The sequence below is a fragment of the Sarcophilus harrisii genome, chromosome 1 (genome assembly GCF_902635505.1).
Source record: "Sarcophilus harrisii chromosome 1, mSarHar1.11, whole genome shotgun sequence".
NCBI lineage: Eukaryota > Metazoa > Chordata > Mammalia > Dasyuromorphia > Dasyuridae > Sarcophilus > Sarcophilus harrisii.
Window position 1 is genome coordinate 82,104,715 of NC_045426.1, and position 19,449 is coordinate 82,124,163.

Below are 19,449 nucleotides of genomic sequence, written 5' to 3' on the forward strand. Positions count from 1 at the left end.
TTTTCTCTTTCTTAGGTTCAGATTTTCAGAGTATTGTTAGCTAGAGTTGCATCTTGAGCTTCATTGTTATCTGGAAAACTTACTATTCCTTTTTGTGACTTTTGGTGGATACAAAATAGTCTTCTGTTATTTGAATTGCCTTTCATTTATACTTAAAAGATATTTCGCCTGGTTGCTTGCAGAATTAGTTTCTTGACATTAGAATTGTTTAAAAAATTTTAACCACCATGTTTCTTGGCATTTTTACCATACATTCCCTCCCTCTTCTACAACAGAGGTGATTTATGGATGCTTTCCATTTATTTTTTGTGTTCACAGGTTCAGGGCAATTTTCTTTTTAATATAGTATCTGACATATAGCAGACAGTTAATAAATATTCATTTAACTGAGTTGCATTAAATCACAATTTGAATTTTCCCCATTATGTTGTTCAGGTGTTTTTTTTTAAACTTAAAATGTTCTTCTGGGGCACCTGTACTTCTTAAATGTCTATAAATTTTGTTTCTGAAATCAATTCATTTTGTCTGTGCAGAAATCATGTTCTCCTTTAACTTATTGTTTTTTGCTTCTTTTATTCCATATTTTCCTTTACTTCTGTGCATTTGCATTTCTAATCAGTTTTTTCTTTTATTTTTTAAAGAGGATTATCACAGAAATTCAAGTTTTTCTGACAATTATTTCTGCTGTGTACACCATAAATTTTGCTCTGTACACCATAGTTTCTTTTAAACTATTTTGAACATCTTACTCTTGTTCCATGCTCTCTTGTGAATTCATAGGATCTTCTACCTCATCAAGTTTTCATCTTCTACCTTTTCATCAAAGGAAAATCAAGATTCATTTTCCTTTGCCTTCCAGTATTTATTCATCAATGTCTGTACTTACATAGCTAAACTGGAGGTCATATTGCTTCTGTAATTAATATCTTTCTTCTTAGTTTATCTTATCCTCAAGGTCCTTAACTGACTTCTCTTCCCAACATTTTTCATAATTTTGGGTCCCCCCAAAATGCTCACTTTGATGACTTTTGATTAGGGTTTCCGTAAGGGCTAGTCCTCAAAGCTGCCTCAGGGGATGAGTTATTTACTGCCAGCCTCAATCTCTGCCCCAAATGACTTCTAGAGTGACAGAACTGGCCCTAGTTAGATGCTGGGCTCTTTCCTTTACTTTGCTTAATGGAGTGCCACACAGTGGCATGAATGGGCCCTATCCCAGTTTTCTCTGTTCTTCAGTACTCTGACTGTGCTGTGTTGCAGCCCAGATCCCTCCAAAACTGCTATCCCAATTAGGACAAAATTCTGCCTTTGGGGCCCTACCCAACACTAGGAAGAAGTGTTTGCCTACCAACATTTCCAATTTGGGATATGAGTTTCAAATGTCTCCCCAACAGCTCAAACAAAACTTACCATGTTCTGGAAACCAAATTATTTTTACTCTTCTCATTTTTCTTGCCCATCAGTGCCACTTCTGTTTTCCTATTCATCTATGTTCTAAATCTCTAAATCATCTTTAATTCACCATTCTCCCTCCTATTCTAGATAAAGTCACTTTCATAGCCCTCTCAAATCATTCTTTGAAACACATCTCCTATCAGCAAATCTCTTTCTCTATTTCAACTGCCTTAAGCCTGAGACAGCTACTTTTATTTTATTCCATGATTATTGCCACAATACTTTAGCTAGCCTGCTTGATTCAAGTCTATAATATTCTCATCCTATCTATTCACTTACTATATCAAGTTTGAATTCCTCTTCTGGTTTATAAATCCCTATAATAATCTGACTTGATAGTATCTAACCAGACTTCAGACAATACTAGTCATTAACATGAACAGTGCATTCTAGACATCTTTCTCACTGCTCTCTGACCATAGAAGGCTAACTACTATCTCCAAGCTAATGTTCGCTTTACTTTTGTTTTTTTAATGTTGTCTCCCCCCATACCTATAGAAATTTTCTCTGTCCTCTAGAATTGATTCAAGTCCTAAATCCTCCCTGAAGCCTTCTTAAGAACTACAGTGTTCCAATCTCCAATCTAGTTTAAGTATCCTTTTCATAGTTTCTATTCATAGTCTCTGACAAAATGTTACTATGTAATTCTTAGATATTTGTTTACATATGATATTATTTTTTAATTGTTTAACTTATACAAGAACACACATACATATTCCTTTAGGGAAAAGATTATACTTTTGTATTCTCCATGGATGATGATATAACAGTGGGCACATAGTAGGTGCTTAATAAGCACACACTAACATATTTTCACTTTCTGTTCCCAAACTAACTTTCTGCATTAGAAAATATAAACTTCAGGAAATAATCTAGGAGAGAAAATCAAGAAAAGATTCAAATGCTTGCAATCAGGCTATAATTTAAATAAAGATTCCCAGCAATTTTCATTTGAATAGAAACAGACAGTGACTGTGCATGGCAAGACTTGGCTCCTAGCCAGAATTCTGGCATCTCAAAGAAAATTTCGAGCATATATCACAGTCAGAAACAAAAAGTAGATGGTAGATGATGTCAAATGTTTGGGTAGACTTTCCTTTCCATTAGGGTTCTAGAAGTATGTTGGGATTGTGTTTACCTCAATAAAATAGTTCTAGACAAATATAGACTTTTGACTTGTGATTATAGTTCCTTCTAGTTCTCTATAATTGAAATGGAACACAATATACAAATCAAAACTTAGAAGCAAGTTCAAGAGTTGCAGATGATCAAAATCTTTCATTTGGTCTCAGAACTCAGTATTTCTTTATTAGTAATTATAGATTACTTATGCACGAGACCTAGGAGCTTCTCTGCTCCTTCTTATAATTCAAATAAAAGGAATATACTGGGGGAGGAAGGAAAGGAAGGAATAAATGTAGATCTCAAAGGAAATAAAGTTATAAACATGTTTATATGAGCAGGGCTGATAGTCAAAATCAAATAGAAATGATGCACAAATTATACATCAATTAGCATTAGCAGTACTCTCTTTTATTAAAAAAAATAACTAAGAATTGTCTATATTTTTAAACTGTTGGTGAATCGCCTCATGTTAGTTTTGAAAGGGACATAATAAATTATCTAATACAAAGTCCTCATTTTAGAGGTGGGGAAAGTAACTTACCTAACGTCAAAGAAATCACAGCAGAGCTGGGACTAAACTCTGATATCACAATTCCTGAGACTAGTGATTTTTCTACTGTACTGCACTGCCTTCTAGGATCTCTTTAAAGGATAAATAGATAGATAGATAAGCATACATGAATATAAGAAAAGATATATATATATATACCTATATATGTACACATATATACAAATATGTATACAAATAAATATAGACATATATATATATATATATATACACACACATTTCCAGAACGTTCAATCACTCCAAAGAGTCCAAGATCTTTTATTCTTATAAGAAATAAAAAAATAATTGTAGCATGATTACTTAAATTTATATAAATGCCTTTATAGTAAAGCATGGAATTAATAAAACAGAGCATAAGCCAAGTAGTCCGAATATACTTAAGCAAAAATGCAGGTACAGTACACTCAGCTGGATATACAACATAATCAACAAAGGCAACTAGGGAGGGCAGTGGATAGACGATGTTGGGTTAGATGTAATGACTATTCCTCAGATTTAGAAAAGACAGCAAACTTAGAGGAATATCTACCATACTGACAACAAAGACTGGATCTAAAAGGACTATGGTACACTACTGGGATGAATTCAGTAAGATGAAAATCATTAGGAATGCATGTAATCTTAGATTATAAACCATCCCCTTCACAATACAAGATGGTGGAGACATGATTAGATAGCAATTGTTTTGAAAATGATCTGGGAATTTTAACGGACTGCAAGCTCAAAATGAATCGGAAATGTGATGTGGCAGCCAAAAAAATTTAATGTATTTCTGGGCTGAATTAAAAGGACAAAACTGCTAAGAACAGTAAGGTTAGTTCCTCTGCATTGTACTGTTGTCAAACAACAACTTAATTATTTAATTCTGGGTTCCATATTTCAAGGGTGATTGATATTTATAATGTGAAGAATACTCAAATGTCAGCCAGGATGTTGAAGGGTCTTAAGTACAAGTAAAATGAGGATCAGTTGAAGGAAATGGGAATTTTTTTTCTGTGGAAAAAAAGACTCAGAGGAAAATATAACATAACATAGTAGAGTTTTGTTTTGTTTTGTTTTGTTTTTTTAGTATTGGAAGGGTTGTCATCTGATAAAAAGATCAGATTTGTTTTACTTGTTCCTAGCAAGCACTTAGGTGGCACAGTGGATAGAGTGCCAGGCCTAGAGTCAGGAAGAACTCAACTTCCTGAGTTCAAGTCTGATCTCAGATACCTTTTAGTTGTGATATCCTGGGCAAGTCCTTTAACCTTTTTTGCCTCAGTTTCCTTATCTGTAAAATGACTTGGAGAAAGAAATAGCAAACTAGTCCAATATCTTTGCAAAAAAAAAAAAAAAAACATCAAATGGGATCATAAAAAGTGAAACACAGCAAAAACAAATTATTTCCCCAGGGTAAAATAATTAGGAGCAGTAGATAAAAGTCATAAAAAGGCTAATTCAAGCTTGATGCCTTGATTCCTAAGAGTTAAAGCTGTCCCCAAGTGGGATGGGTTGCCTCTGGAAGTGGTGACTTCCTCTTCCTTGGCCTTTGAAAGAGACTAGATGACCACTTATTGGGGATCTTAGAAAGATGATTCCTTTTGTATATAGACTGGATTAGACAGTGGCTGAAATTACTCTCAGTTCTGTTACTCTACAACTGGATGCCAAAGAAGACCTCTTCAAGATTGAATCCTATGATTGTCAGTTAGCACATGAACACTTGTATTTGCGTAAAAGTGTGCACTGTCCTTAACGATGTTTCCAAGGTAGATAACCTTCTTCTAATTATCGTTCCATTAAAACAGCAAGTCCTTGAGTACCTGTTTCTCCATATCTGTTTCTGTCACTATTTTCTATACCTCATTCTGTCTCATGAGTTGAGTGATAACTTTTATGACTAATGAATTTCATCACTGATTTTATTAATCTTTCAAATTCAATTTATGCAGAAAATATTCTAAATTAGCTTCTGACCATTTTATACTTATATATTCTTAAGCATTTATGTTAATAAAATATATACATATATTATAGATAATATAAGAGCAACTCAGTGGGTGCAGTGGATAGAGCACTGGGCCTGGAGCCAGGAGGACCTAAATTCAAATTCAGCTGTAGACCTAAACTAGCTGTGTGACCTTTGGCAAGTCACTTAACCCTGTATGTTTCAGTTTCTTCATTTGTAAAATGATCCAGAGAAGGATATGCAAACTACTCCAATATTTTTGCCAAGAAACCCCCAAATGATCACAAGAATTGAACATGATTGAAAATGACTGGAAAAACAACAACATATATGTGTATATATAAATATAGATAAGACAGAAATGAATACAGATTAAATCATAGCATACTATAATCATAGCTATTATAATATAATGCATACAAGTGAAATGTCAGAATCAAAGATAAACTACAGAATTCTCAATTATATTAACAAATTGCAAAAGTCACTATTTCTTTAATATTCCATAATTCCATTTCCATTTCCTAATTCTCACAGTTGCTTCAATATAGTTAGATCATCAAAAAGGACTATAACCATGTTGTACTTATATAATTTATGGCTTGAACGAATAGTTTCATTCAATCAATAGTTTCACTCTTGGGGAGGGAATCCCCAAGACAGAGAACTTACCAGTACAACCATTATACAAGCCTTTGCCATTCTAATAACTGCCATTTATGCCCTTAAACCAGCCAGTGTTCAGGATACTTCTAGTGTTTTTCCTCCTCTTGTATCAAGGGGGTGATGGAGAATAGGTAGGTGAATGATGAATGGTAAGGGGCAAATGTGTTTTTCACCAGATTTAAAAAGAGAAAGTATAGGTTGAGGTTCAGACTGCCTGAACTCTGAAGAAGGGAAAAGGCAAATTGAAACTGAGTTGACAATAAGTAGGTCAAAAGTAAAAATCTGGGATTTTTGGTTAAGAAGGTTGAGTGGGAAGTTTTCATAGTCATCTGACAAGCCTATTTTGAAGGAGAAATAAATAAGTAGATGCAGAGGGTTTGCCTAAAAAGGGATAGTAATGTGAAAAACATCCCAGAGTTTTGACCTTGGCTGTCATCCTAAAACAAGGCTTCTTAAACTGTGGGGTCACATAACTGATTGTGGGGGTCATGAAATCATAATTTATTTTCAACAAATGTTTGATTTTATACCTATTTTATGTACCTATATACTCAGGTTTGCATAAAAATTTCTCTGGCAAAAAGGGGTCACAAGTAGAAAAAGTTTAAGAAACTCTGACCTAAAAGAATTTTAAAAAATTTTCCTGTGCTGACCCACACCTGGAGACCATGATAACTATAGCATGACAACATACATACAAACATATATACATACTTATTATATGCACATATTATATATACACATATATGTATATTATGTGTGTATATGTGTGTATATATATATATATATATATATATATATATATATATATATAGACACATACACATATATGAAACTATGATCCCTGGAACCAATGGCAGGGGGGAAGGGGCTAGAACGAGGAGCAAGAAACTGGCCTGTATGGATCTGTTGAAGAAGTTATCTCTTTTGTGATCCACCCTCCCTTTCCCAAAATGATGCAGGGAGAGAGTAGTATAAATGAGAAACACATATATGGATGCATGGAGTAGGTAGGACCCCACCCCAGACAGGAGGTTTGTTTTACTCTTTTTGAATGATACAGGACTGGGTATCTGGTTGGTGGAAATACAAGATAGGAAGTATGGATTACTGGGTTGGGGAAGAAGAGTTCTTAAGTATCTATGGTCTAAGGTAATAGTTCTCATAATTTTCATGCTTTTCTATTACATGGTCTAAACCTGGAATACTCTTTTTCTTCATTTCTGTCATCTGGATTCCCTAACTCACTTCAAGATTTAGATTAAATGCCACCTCCTTCAAAAGGCCTTTCTTGATTCCACAAGTTTCCTGGTTATTAGTGTCTCCCTCCAAAAAATCACTTTATGTTTATTTTGTATAGATCTAGGATTTACTTATCTGTGAAGCCCCCCTTCATTAAGATGTAAGCTCTCACAGAAGGAGTAATATATATATATATCAGAAATTCTGATATATAGTGTGGAGTAGTTTTTTTTCTTTTTGTTAAACACTAGATGATCTATGAATATCATTTTATTCCAATTTCATTCCTGAACCACCAGATTGGGGGGAGTTGAGCCTGGTCCACATCATTGCTGAAAGAGTTATAATCTTTAATATTTTTGTATCCTTAGAACTTAGTATCATACCTGGAACATAGTAGGTATTTAATAAATGCTTGCTGATGGAATCTTGTCTTATGGTCATAAGTGCTTACAGAGGAGCTAAGATAGCTTATTGAGTGAATGAAATGATCCAGATATAGAATTTCTATTGATTTTTCTGGGCAGGGACAAACCAGAGATGGATTGTAGAACATTTGAGAAAAGGCCTGTCCTGCAACTGAAATTGGTTTCTTGTGTCAAACAGGACATTCTGTCATAAGCAAATGAAGGTGGGGAATTATGTAAAGATGTTGCTATTAGTAAATCTAGACAACTGGCACAATAGTGCCAGGAACAAATTTTCAGCAGTTGACTGGCCTTGGCTGATAGCAATAGATCTTTGGGAGCAGATTATCTGAAAATTCAAGATTTGAAGAAATAGGAACAAGATTTATATATTTTTATAAAGCTTTTAATTTTCATATACATGCATAGATAGTTTTCAACACTCACCTTTACAAAATCTTGTGTTTCAATTTTTTTTCTCCCTCCCTTTCCCCAGTCCCTCCTCTAGATGGCAAGTAACCCAATATATGTTAAACTTGTGCAATTCTTCTATACATATTTCCACATTTATCATGCTGCACAAGAAAAATCAGATCAAAAAGGAAAAAATGAGAAAGAAAACAAAGGGCAAATAAACAATAACAACAACAAAAGTGAAAATACTAAGTTGTGATCCACACTCAATCCCCACAGTTCTTTCTCCGGGTGCAGATGGCTCCCTCCATCATAAGATCATTGGAATTTGTCTGAATCACCTCGCCATTGAAAAGAGCCACATCCATCAGAATTGATCAAGATTTAAACATGTTATATTTACTTTAGGAAAACAAAGTTTAATTAAATCCATTTCAAAACTCTCCAATGACTTCACCAAAACTCAAAGTTCTGGAGTACATCCACATATCCCAAATATTACTTATGAAAAATGAACAAATAAATATAGTAGTTGAATTTGACTTTCACATCAAAAAACCAACGTATTTTCAGACAATCTTTCCAATCTGAGTATTAAAACCCTTCCATTTACCAATTCACACCTATCCAATTGGCTAAGATATCAAGAAAAGGTAATGATAAATGTTGGAGGGATATGGGAAAACTGAGACACTAATGCATTATTGATGGAGTTGTGAACAGATCCAAATGCTTTGAAGAACTATTTGGAACTTGTCCAAAGGCTATAAAACTGCATACCCTTTGATCCAGAATTGTCCTAGCTGGGTCTGTAACCTAAAGAGATCATAAAAGACAGAAAAGGAACCACACATACAAAAAATGTTTCTAGCAATCCTTTTTGTAGTGGCAAGGAACTGGAAATTGAGCGAATGGCCGTCAATTGGAGAATGGCTGAATAAGTTATGACATATGAATGTTATGGAATATTATTATTCTATAAGAATAAATCAGCAGGATCATTTCAGAAAGACCTGGACAGACTAACATGAACTGAGGTTGAGTGAAGCGAGTAGAACCAGGAAAACATTGTATGCAGCAAAAGATGACATGATGAACAACCATGGTGGACTTAGCTCTTCTTAACATGTGGTGATCCTAGACAATTCCAGTAGACTTGTGATGGAAAATGCCATCCACATCCAGAGAAAGAACTATGGAGACTGAATATAGATTAAAGCATAGTATTTTCACCATTTTTGTTTGTTTGCTTTTTCTTTCTCATGGATTTTTCCCTGTTGCTCTGATTTTTCTTGCATATTCGGACAAATATGGAAATATATTTAAAAGTACTGAACATGTATAACCTGTATCAGATTTCTTGCTGTCTTGAGGAGGGGAGAGGTATGGGAGGGAGGGAGAAAAAATCTGGAACACAAAATCTTACAAAATTGAAAAACTATCTTTACATGTATTTGGAAAAATAAACCCCTACGAGGGGAAAAATCTTCCATTAATTTTATATAGCAAGAAAATAGCCCAATAAAAAAAATTTTCTCTCAAATTATTTTGTCACTTCTTTTAAAGGAAAGTAATGTGCAAATGTTTCTTTTCTTTTCTTTTCTTTTGGCAAGGCTATCAACATTAAATGACTTGCCTGGAGTCACACAGCTAGTAAATCTCAAGTATATGAGAGGCCACATTTGAACTCATATCCTCTTGATTCCAGGACTAATGCTCTATCCTCTGCGCCACCTATGAAACACAAATGTGCTTCAATTTTTGTAAGTGATCAAAAAGACACATATACTTTCTTCCCAGTTAATACAAGGAATTGACTTGAAGTTAATCAGGAGTCCAGACTATGCTTTTTTATCTATTACTTTTATCAGTCTTTAAGATCATTAGATCTTCTAAAATATAATATGAAGGGTAAATGAAATAAAAAAATCATTTTTTCTATCTGTCAGCTCTTGTAAAATATATTCTGTGGAGAAATATAAAAGTAGCATAATTCAATATTTTTGAATCGGCAATTCCCAGTTTAATATTAGTAGTTAATTATATCAGGAAGAGATTGTTCTGCAATCTAGTTGTATAATGATCCCTAGCCATAAGTCCACAGAACAGCAGGAAACCTCAGAGGTCACTTATTCCAATTCTTTCATTTCACAGAGGAGTAAGCCTGAATCCAGGTCCCCCGCCTGTGACCCCTTTCTTCACCTGAGTGACTTCTTAGGGAGCCTTGTGTCAGCTTTAGTTCCAGGCTGCCTGCCTGTTTTCATCCCTGGTCCTTCTCTAGTCCTCCTCAGGTCTTTCTCAAATTACCAGCTTCCACCTTCTGGCCAGATTCACCCATACCTTGTCCTCACCTACCTGCAGCTATGGCTGCAAGTCTTGTCCCTACAGGATTCAGTATCATTATCTGACTACCTCACACCTCTCAGAATGGCTAAGAAGACAGGAAAAAATAATGATAAATGTTGAAGAGGGTGTGAGAAAACTGGCATATTAATGCATTGTTGGTGGAGTTGTGAACAGGATCCAGCCATTCAGGAGAGCAATTTGCAACTCCGCCCAAAGGGAGATAGAATTGTGCATACCCTCTGATCCAGCAATCTTACTCCTAGGTTGTATTCTAAGAGATCATAAATGAAGAAAAAGGAACGACATGTGCAAAAAAAAAATGTTTAGCAGCTCCTTTTATAGTGATAAGGAACTGGAAATGGATTTCCATCAACTGAAGAATGGCTGAATAAACTATGGTATATGAATGTATTAGAATATATTGTTCTAAAAGGAATGATGACCAGGCTGTTTTCAGAAAGCCTGGGAAGACTTACATGAACTTAAGATGAGCGAAGTAAGCAGAACCAGGAGGACATTGTACACTGTAACAAGATTATGTGATGATCAAGTATGAAAAACTTGGCTCTTCTCAGCAATACAATGATTCCAGGCAATTCCATTAGACTTGGGATGGAAATTACCATCAGCATCCAGAGAGAGATCTAAAGAGACTGAATGTGGTTTGAAGCATACTATTTTCACCTCTTTTTGTTTTTTTTCTTTCTTGTGGTTTCTTTCCCTTTTGGTCTGATTTTTCTTGTACAACACGACAGATATGGAAATATGTTTAAAAGTATTGCACATATTAAATCTAACATCACTACTTGTTGTGAGGTGGATCCTTAACAATTTAACCACTTCTCTCCCTCACTAACTTCTCTCTAGCCAAATTACTCTGTCAGGAATAATTTCTCAAGATCTCCACACCCTCATACTCTTCTCATCCCAGTTACAAACCCTATTCCTTATCTCCTAGCCTTACTCCTATTCCCCTCAATGTCTTTATATGAAACCTGCCTTCCTCTTTCACTGTGCTCTCAGAATGCTTGTTTCAATGTTAACAAATTTGTTTTCATCTTAAATCTTTTTGAGAGGCAGCTAAGTGACAGAGTGAATAAAGTGCTGGGCCTCAAGACAAGAAAATGAGTTCAAATCTAGCCTCTGACACTTGGTAGATACGTAACTTTGGAGAATCCCTTACCCTGCCTTTCTAAGTTGTCTTATCTATAAAATGAGAGAAAATAATAGCCCATATCACTTCCAAGGGTTGTTATGAAGGAAAACAATGAGACAATATTCACTTTGCAAACCTTAAAGCATTATATAAACGCTAGCCATTATTACTAGGCAGAAGCAAAAAAATGAAATGAGAATGGATTATGATCAAATAAAGTAATTTCACAGTTCATGAACAGGGAACAGGGAACTATATGTAACTGCGAGGAAGAATACATCATGAGAATTGAGTAGATTGAGGAACTGGTAAATTAGGGTATATGAAAGAAAATATATGATTCCCTCCTTATGGCCAGTGAGACTTGGGGTATGAGTGAAGATGGAATGGAAAAGGTAGCCAAAGATGCTGTGTCATCAGGAGGGTAAACCAGAAAATGAAGGGAATAGGAGGAAGAGAAGAAACATTTATTAAGTATCTATGATGTGAATAAGTACCATGTAGATTCAAATTTGGCTGAAGTCACGTCCAGTACTCTATCCAAATCACTATCTAGCTGCCCCATCTCTGTTCTCTATCCTCACACTAACTTCTAATCCCTTTATTTCTTATTTCTTTCAAAGGCCATCACTCCTCCATTAATTACATTCTTCTTCCTTTTCTACCTCAAAACATTGGTGAAGCAATTCACCCTGATTCTCCTGATCATTTCTCACCAAGTCCCAACTTTAGATCACTCCCACCATTCATTGCTTTGTTCCTATTCATGTGTTACTCAATAAAACTGGAGAAAATCCAGCAACTGCTGACTGGGTCCACCAAAAATTTATGTTACGTAAACTCAACTAGGCCTTCATCACAGCAAGCAATCCTTTTATAGCTTCCTAATAAATCCACTATTCCAGTCACCAAAACAGCTATTCCAAACTTCTTTCTTCTTCCCAATGCCACCCATGGCATGCTATGTCTGCCAAAACAAATCCTTCTATGTGGGTCATTTATCCTATTCTGTACTGCCTTCTCCAGCAGATTGCCCCTTCTTCCCATCCTCGCCATTCCACTAATCTTCAGTCTCTTTGCATCTACTGCTTGCTTCCCTATTATCTACAAACACGCCTTACCTTTCCCTGAGAGTTAAAAAAAAACACCCTTATTTGGTCCAATTACCTCAGCTAGTTATCATCCTCCCTTTTGTGGCTCCACTTTGAGAGCTCCATTTATAACAAGTAGCTATACTTCTCTCACTCTTTTCTAAATTCTGAAGTCTGGCTTCTGAATTGATTGGTGAAGTATAAATTTTCTTTTCAAAATTACCAGTGCTCTCTGAGTTTCTAAAAACCAATGGCCCTTTCTCAATCTTCATCTTTCTGACCTCTTTGTAGTTTTTGATAACAAAACTTACCTTTTTCTTCTGATTACTGTCTTTTGGTCCTCAATTCTTCTACCTCTACATTGTGATGTTGTCATTTCCCAAATCTACACAGATGATTCTTAGATCTATTTATCCAGCCCTAATCTCTCTCTTAATATCTCATCTGATATCACCAACTGCCTACTAGACATCTCAAATTGAATATCCTGTAGAGATCTCAAGGATGTCCAAAACTGAACTCATCATCTTTCCTTACAACCTTCTCATCTGCCTAAATTCCCTATACTGCAGAAGACACGACCATCACCACCACACCTAAGCTTATTATCTTGGTGACAAACTCATTTCCTCAGGTATTCTCACCCCACATATCTAATCTATTGTCACATCTCACTTTTTACCTTCAAACCTCTCTTCTATTTATCTTGTTCTCTCCAGTTCACACAGATGCTACCCCCTTGCTCGGGCCTTACAACCTCACATCTGGACCACTGAGAGGAAACTTAATAATAGGCAACAATTAATTCCCACAATGTTAAGAACAACAGGAAATGGGTTCAAATTCCAGTAGATGGATTGTGGATTAGATTTCTGGCAACTTTCTTTCCATGATGGTTTCCATGTTACTCTACTAGCAGAGATAGGGAATAGAAAGAAAGACTTCTCAAAATTCCTTTCATATCTGTGCATCTATTATTTCCAAAATCTGCAACTACTGGCAATATGTTTAAAACTCTCTAATCCAAAATGTGACATGAATTTTTCTGGGAAGATAACCTAAATATAGTAGACTGCATTTTAAATCTCTGAAATGGAATTTCTTCCATTCATGTTACTTGTAGAAATTAACAAAGAATGATTAGAAATAATAAGCAACATATTTATCTTTGTATCAACCATTGTTTTTGGTAAAAAAGTACATTTTTAAAAGGTATGGACTTTACAACATTTTATTTAAGTACCTTTCCAAGAAATAACCAAGAAACCTGCAGATGAGAAGCAACACAAATCTCAGACTTTGTCACTCATATAGTAGAGATACATGTTTAGCAACAGCTTATACCTATGAGAAAATAATCTTATTTTGAACATTCAATTTTCATTTACCTAAATATGGATTATCTACTTCTTGGACAATTCTGTATCACATTTTAAAAATCAACCTGGATTGCCTGTCATATAGCAATTCCCTCTGGGATATTTCCATCACCATTCATTATGAGTATTTGACTAATGAAAATTAAAAAATTTAAAGATAATTAATTTGGAAATGAAATATATTATAAATATATTATTCAACTCATAAACTATTCAAAACATAAAGTATTTTAGACAAGAATACAGATTTTCTTTCCTGCTTCTTCCAAATATGAGTAATTGAAAGTTTGTTGCATAAAAATATAATTGTACTTCAAAGATTACAAAGACTGAAATTTCAATCGCAACCAATATTGTGTTACACATGGACACCCTTTTAAACTTTTCAAAATAAAATCATAGAAATACTGAATAAAAAGGGATCTTAGAACCTCAGGAAGTCCAATTCTCAGCTTTCAATAAAAATCTTACTAAAACACCCCTGACAAATGGTAAATCAAATATAACTTCTATATAACCATATAACTATATGCTTCATACACATATTGGACTTTTAGTTCTACACATAAAATTACCTAAGTATTATCATGTTCAAGGAAATATTGTCATCAAAATAATCCATTTCAAATTATATATAAATTAGCCTTTATGACCAGTATATTGGTCAAAAAAGGATCTACAAATGAATTTGCTAGAAAACATAAAGCCTCCACAGTTATTTAACACCCAATTAATTCTCCAAATGCCATATAAATGTACTATTAGCCAAATATATCTGAAATGATAGATGCTTAGTTGAATTTAAGAGTAATAAAATATAATTATACTGGACAGAATGTAAGTTCCAACAAATAGTTAATTTAAAAACCCTGATCCATAGCCTTCTTTAATACCAAATTAATATTAATAATGATTGAGCTTCTCCCCCACACTTGAAAGTGGATCAGGATGGAATTTATCTAAGTATTCCAATCATCTGATATATATCATGATTTCAAAATGATTGCTCAAAATCTGTTAGTTTAAAATGCTTTTTCAATATTTAAATATTCTTTGCTTTCACTGATGTGGTACTCCCACTGTAGACACAGATTATAATTCTTTCTGACTGAGCAGAGGTTTTTAAGACTTTCTACAGCTGAAAAAGTCACCACAATGACACCAAAATGATGATCAACCTCTCTGAATTTAATGAGACTGGTTCTGAGAAACAAGTGTAAAGTCTGTTGATGAGTCCTACTTGAATGGTTGAAGATTTTTCAGATTAGAATGAAGAGAAAGAACATATGCTTTAATGGCATAGAATTTGAGAAAGCCTCTCTGACACCAGGAAATGTCAAGAGTTCTACAGTGGATAAAGCCTACAAAAAAAAGTAACTTCATGATGACTGAAAGTAGATACTGTTCACACACTCTCTTCTTATTCCATCATACTAACCTTCACATTTTTCCAGAATCTGAACGGTTTCTCCTATTTCCAGGACTAAGCCTTGGGGTACAGATCCACGAAAACTGCATATCACTAGAAAGGCAAAAATAAATATAGAAGTTAGGATTTTTTAAAATGAAAACATAAATCTTGATACTGAAATTAAATACTAAATTCTTTTTAAAATATTCTCTCTGGAAATATATTTCTTTCTCATAAGTAAGACACTACCTAATTAAGCTACTCTCAGAATAAGGTACATTAAATATTACAGGCCATGAAAGTATCATTAAATTATGATAACATAAATCAAAGTATCATCATCTTACATCGTATAAAACCTTACACTTAAAAATTCATTTGCATACATTATCCCATCCTATGAGAAAACAAGAATGGTTATTATGATTGCCTTTTTTACAAATCAGGAAACTGATGTGTGATGTGTGAGAATCTCATCTTTGATTTTGTGTCATTTTGTGGTGTGCATTTTTTTAAGGTCACAAACTAAAGTCACTTTCTGAGAACTGAGCTCATGTCTCCCAACTTTGAGTCCAGTTCTCTTTCTACCATACCCTATTATCACACTAAAAATGTTATTGCTGGGTGCTAAATATATATCTGAATATTTCTAATAGCACTTGACACAACCAGAGTCACTTTTTATTTCAGTAAGATCTAGCCCACATATTTAATTTTTGCATTTCAATATAGTTAAAAATACTTTTTTTTAAGAGAGGAGCATTAAAAGCTCTCCTTTCTTAACATGAGTGTTTGCCAGGGCTCTGTTTTGAGCTATTTCTATTATCATTGTGTGATCTCTTAGCTATCTCATCAGTTCTTATATGATCAAGTAATATTTTTACATGACATAAAATCGATATATGTTAAGCCATAATTGCTATCTTCAGCTCTAAAACATTTATCAGAGCACAGACACAGGACTGGAGAAGTAACCTTAAAGTGCAAGATCAAGCTCCTCTTTTTACAGATGAGATAACTGAGGAACAGAGAGATTAAGTGACATCCTATATCACAGAGCTACAATTTGAGGCTCCAAATACATCCCCTCCAGCTATTAGAGTTCCATCTCCTGAGAGATTTCTCATAAGCATCTCAAACTCAAGCAAGTTAATATATAAGATAATGTAGTTTTTTCTCCCTATCAATCTTCCTGTTTCTGTGATAAGAAAAGCAAGATCATTCAGTTACCTACATTCAAAAAATACATATGGGTTATACCATACCCACAATGTATCCTAGACTCCTACCTCTTCTTCTTGTCCATCTCCAATCATTTGACAAGTCTTGTTATTTCTATGTTCATAACATATCTACTACACTCATATGCCATCTTAATTCAGGCACTCAACATTTACTTGGGGTTTCAGAGCCTTCTAGTGGAATTTACTAGTTCTATTATCTCTGACACTGTAATTTCTCTTCTTCAAAGTTGTCAAAATAATCTTCCCAATCCCAAGACATTGTCCTGCTCAAAAATTTTGAGATGCTGCCCACTGACTGAGGATAAAATATAAACATTTTAGGAAATGTATAAGGTCCTTCAAAATCTTGTTTCCACCTTTTTCTGCCTTATTTCATATCTTCCCTTTTGCAAATTCTCCATTTAAACTACTTTAGTCATTCTCCAAACTCTGTACTCTATATCTTGCTTTTGTGTATTCTCCTTTCCTCATCTCAGAATCTTATCAGGAAGAAATCACAGAAAGAAATCTGCAAGCATCAGGATTAGGACAGTAAAAATGAAGTAAAGAAAAAAATCATTTAGCTGAATCAATACAGATACAATTTATTCAGCATCAAAAATATTGAGTAAAACAAGTTAATCAAATAAAAATGATCAAAAGAAGAAACTGTGATTGATGGTAGGTTTGACTGGAATAGTATCTGGTAGCCTTCTGAAGTCCTTTTAACCCTTTGGGAAGATGACTACGTCAGAGGATTATATAAGGTGAAGACCAAAAGAAGCAATCTTCTCAATGGAACTGCTGTGTCCCTGCTTCTATCAACCCTTACTAAATTGTTCCAAATAACATTTCAACATCTTCTCAGTTTTAATGATCTATTCTAAAGTTCTAATGATCTATTTTCCTAAAGCTTCTCTCCATTAATTCCCCACATGACATTTTATTTAAATCCTCTTGTCAACTAGTCTTTCAAAATGACCAATCTAATTACCCTGTTATTGCAATAAGAATAGCATTCATATTAATGGATGACTCGCAAAAATTTTCATTATTGAAGACTTTTCTCTGTGAGCAGACTTATAAGACAAATATAGTATCAGTAGACAGCTGAATTTCAATTCAGCTACTGACAAGAGATGCTCACCATTCCCAGAAAACTATATAGAAAGCACTTAGCAAAAGTTATTATTACACCAAAATTTGATAAATCAATTCAATTCAAACATTTATGAAGCTCTACCATATGCAAGTCACTATGCTAGGTATCGAGATAAAAAATACAAAAATGAAAAGTCTCTGACTTTAAAAACATCACACTTTAATGAGGGGAATTAGAAGCATATATATATTAATAAATCTAATTACAAGCTAGAGCATGAAGAGGCAAAGGGACATCAATATCTGACATTTCTGGTGACTTTAACTTTAAGTTTTCAAAGTACTTTATAGCCATTACTTCCTCTTGTTATCACAGTAATCATTGTAATAATAATAATAATGTATTGATAGTTAATATCTGTACAGTGATTATTGTGTCATATGCTGTGTTAATAAGTGTTTTACAAATATCATGCCATTTGATACTCACAACAACACTAGAAGGTAATTGATTTTTTCCATCAATAAACATTTATTAAGCATCTTCTATATGACTAAGCACTGGGAAGATATAAGGAAGCATAAGATAGTTCCTATCCTAAAGATGCTGACAATATAATGGGGGAGACAACATGAGACAGATATATATGAACAAATTGTATAGAGGAGAAACAGAAAATTACTAAGAGAGGAAAGGGGGACTGGGGAAAAGCTTCAATAGGTGAGATTTTAGTTGCAACTTAAAAGAAATAAGAAAATCAGTAGGTAGAGATGAAGAGGGAGAGTGTTCTAGGCATGGGAGGACATCCAGAGAGAATCTCCAGAGCCAAGATGGAGTGTCTTGTTTTGGAACAGCCAAAAAGGCATAAGACAGTCTCTACTATACAGGTGCTTACAATATAAATAGTGAGATAACATGCAAACAAATATATATGAGCAAATTGCATATAGGAAAAACAGGAAACTGCTAAAAGTGAAAAGGAACTAGAATTAAGGGGGATTGTGGAAAGGCTTTTTGTAGGCGAGATTTTAATTGTAACTTTAAAAAATCCTAGGAAACTCAGTAGGTAAAGATGATAATATATATTATATATTACACATGAGGAACTGAAGGCAAATAACAGGTTAAGTGATTTGCTCAAAATCACATAGCTAGTATCTGATGCTGGATTTGAACCAAGAGCTTCCTGACTTTAGACCCAGCAATCTGCTACCTGAAAACATTCCTTTGCAATTAATAATCAATGAACAAGTATTCATTACTTTCTACTGTGTTCTAGACACCAAGAATACAAGTACAAAAAGTGAAATCATTCCCCTCCATAATGAGCCTGACAGAGACAATAAATATGTTTTAAAATATGAGTGTTTGTTTATACACAAACATCAAAAGTTAAATAAAAGGTGGTTTTGGAGGGGAGGCACTAGCAGTTGCCCATATGCATATATCAGGAAAAACTTTATGCACACAACATGTTCAAGTTGCACCTTAAAGGAAGAACAGGGTTCTGTTAGGCAGAGATAATGAGGGAGTGCATTCCAGGCATCAGAGCCCAATAGGAGGAGGCAGAGATGGGAGAGGCAGCATTTTGAGTGAGGAAAAGAGAAAATGGCTCTTTGACTGGATTGCAGACTGTAAGAATAAGGAGAGCAATGTACAACAAAATAGAAATAATGGGTTTGGGCAGGGTTGTAGAGGAGTTTAAAAGCTAAACAAGGGAGTTTATGTTGTACTCTAGAAGCAACAGGAAGCCAGTGGATTTCGATGAGCAGGGGAATCACATTGCCAGCTTTGTGCTTAAAGAAAATTGCTTTATCAGCAAGGATGTAAAACGGATTGGAGTGATGAGAGACCAGAAGCAGGATAACTAATTAAGAATATGTTACTATATAGGACTGCTTGCCATCTAGAGGAGGGGG

At 34.4% G+C, this 19,449-nt stretch overlaps 1 protein-coding gene across 1 annotated transcript in view; it reads right to left on the reverse strand.

Moving 5' to 3' along the window:
* Nucleotides 1-19,449, reverse strand: part of DOCK3 (dedicator of cytokinesis 3) — a 500,037-nt gene that overhangs the window by 376,370 nt on the left and 104,218 nt on the right. Inside the window, exon 2 of the mRNA XM_031958628.1 lies at nt 15,233-15,316. Within this exon, the coding sequence (XP_031814488.1) occupies nt 15,233-15,316 (84 nt within the window). The remainder of the gene's footprint in view (nt 1-15,232; nt 15,317-19,449) is intronic.